At 39.1% G+C, this 2,548-nt stretch overlaps 1 protein-coding gene across 1 annotated transcript; it reads left to right on the top strand.

Moving 5' to 3' along the window:
- Nucleotides 1-1,724, top strand: LOTGIDRAFT_205513 (hypothetical protein). The gene is made up of 2 exons (XM_009061045.1): nucleotides 1-167; nucleotides 307-1,724. The coding sequence occupies exons 1-2, from the start codon at nucleotides 47-49 to the stop codon at nucleotides 1,437-1,439; spliced, it is 1,254 nt and encodes a 417-aa protein (XP_009059293.1). The 5' UTR covers nucleotides 1-46; the 3' UTR covers nucleotides 1,440-1,724.
- Nucleotides 1,725-2,548: the final 824 nt, after the last annotated feature.

Genomic DNA, 2,548 nt, shown 5'->3' on the forward strand with positions numbered 1-2,548 from the left:
TTGGGAGTTGTACTGTNTAGAACATGGTATCCAACCTGATGGTCAGATGCCTTCAGATAAAACTATTGGAGGTGGAGATGATTCCTTCAACACTTTCTTCAGTGAAACTGGTGCTGGTAAACATGTACCAAGAGCTGTCTTTGTTGATTTGGAACCAACTGTTGTAGGTAGGTAAATTGTATGAAATACGCCTATTTGTACTTTCGACTGGACCTCTGCCTAGTATCGAGCAATTTGTTCAATCTATGTTATACATGAATTAGTTATCAACTATCAAATTCATGACTTTTTTAAATCTTGTTACAGATGAGGTCCGAACTGGTACCTACAGACAACTCTTCCACCCAGAACAACTTATTACTGGTAAAGAAGATGCTGCCAACAATTACGCCAGAGGTCACTACACCGTTGGAAAGGAATTGATCGACTTGGTCCTTGACAGAATTAGGAAGCTGGCTGATCAATGTACTGGTCTTCAGGGATTTCTCCTCTTCCACTCCTTCGGTGGTGGAACTGGATCTGGTTTCTCATCTCTCCTTATGGAAAGATTGAGTGTCGACTATGGCAAAAAATCCAAACTCGAGTTTGCTGTATACCCAGCTCCACAGATTTCAACTGCAGTGGTAGAACCCTACAACTCTATCCTCACCACCCATACCACTCTGGAACATTCCGACTGTGCCTTCATGGTTGATAATGAGGCCATCTACGATATCTGCCGAAGAAATCTGGACATTGAAAGACCAACCTACACCAACTTGAACCGACTTATTGGTCAAATCGTCAGCTCCATCACTGCTTCTCTTCGATTTGATGGTGCTTTGAACGTCGATCTCACCGAGTTCCAGACTAACTTGGTACCTTACCCACGTATCCATTTCCCATTGGCTACCTATGCCCCTGTTATTTCTGCCGAGAAAGCTTATCATGAACAGCTTTCTGTCATGGAAATCACCAATGCTTGTTTTGAACCAGCCAACCAGATGGTCAAATGTGATCCCCGTCATGGTAAATACATGGCTTGTTGTATGTTGTACCGAGGTGATGTTGTCCCCAAGGATGTTAATGCTGCAATTGCAACAATCAAGACCAAGAGAACCATCCAATTTGTCGACTGGTGTCCAACTGGTTTCAAGGTCGGTATCAATTACCAACCACCAACTGTTGTACCAGGAGGTGATTTAGCCAAAGTACAGAGAGCCGTTTGTATGTTGAGCAACACCACAGCTATTGCTGAAGCTTGGGCTCGTCTTGATCATAAATTTGATCTTATGTACGCCAAGAGAGCTTTCGTCCATTGGTATGTTGGTGAAGGTATGGAAGAAGGGGAATTCTCTGAAGCTAGAGAAGATTTAGCTGCACTCGAGAAAGATTATGAGGAAGTTGGAATTGATGGTAATGATGAAGAAGGTGAAGAAGGAGAAGGAGATGAATATTAGATATTAAGAAATGTTCAATATCGTAATCAATGTACAGCTGTTATTCAGTTTAAAGCTTCCATTGGACGGGTTTTTGGAAATCTTAGTTTATCGACTTATTTGGGTTTTGGTCAGATTTTTCTCACCATGCATAACTTAAGATTTTTAGAAACCGGTTGAATTTTTTTTTGTAAACGTATAAACAAGTGTCACATCATTGTATGCTTAACTTGATTTTCGTTTCTCTGTATTCTTAAGCTTGTCTTCACTGTCAACACTTATCATATAAACTTCAACCATAGTCATATTTATCTTTATTTCATGTGTCATTTTGGGTCCAGATATGATCTCTTTGTTTGATCTTAAACTTTGGGGTTTATGCAACAATATACTTAAGCTTATCACTCGGTTGGGAATAGGGAATGTCTTACTGGGGAATGCAGGCCATGTCTGTCATGTACTTAAAAGGTAAACCTACTAACCATGCCAACCAATAAAGCAGCAATGAACCACCCTTTGGTAGGTACAATAGTAGAACAAATTGCAGCATTTGCGAAGCGGTCTTTCGCAGTACAGTCCAAATAACGTAAATATATAGACAGTAGAATACTTGTCTGTTTCAAAAACACAGAGAGCTTATAAAACAGATTCGAATCCCCTTCAATGTTAGGGTTTGGGATTAATTGTGTCATAAAACAAATTTTATAACGCAGAATTCCTTGGACCACGTGATAATTCTATATTGTTGATTCTATCCATAAAGATATTGGGAGAACCGTTATCGGGTATTGTGCAGCAGTGATGTCCAAGTCACAAATTTGCCGAAATATCTTTAAAAGTAATCGTTTTACTTTGATACTCATGAAAATTCTAATGTCATCTCATGTCATTGTTCCTTATAAACATTGTTCCTTTACAGCAGTAAGGGAGAAGTAAGTAATTTGAATAATAAACTTTCATCACACACACAAGGAGAAGTTCCGAGTCCGATAAGTAAGGNGACATAACTCTGAAATATATGACCGCATTTAAATGCTACATAGTTCCAGGCATTGAATCCTTTGATGAAGACTACGATCTATTATATCGAGTCAATCTGAACAAAATATTCTATACTATAGAACGTAATA

Source organism: Lottia gigantea, assembly GCF_000327385.1.
Source record: "Lottia gigantea unplaced genomic scaffold LOTGIsca_4555, whole genome shotgun sequence".
NCBI lineage: Eukaryota > Metazoa > Mollusca > Gastropoda > Lottiidae > Lottia > Lottia gigantea.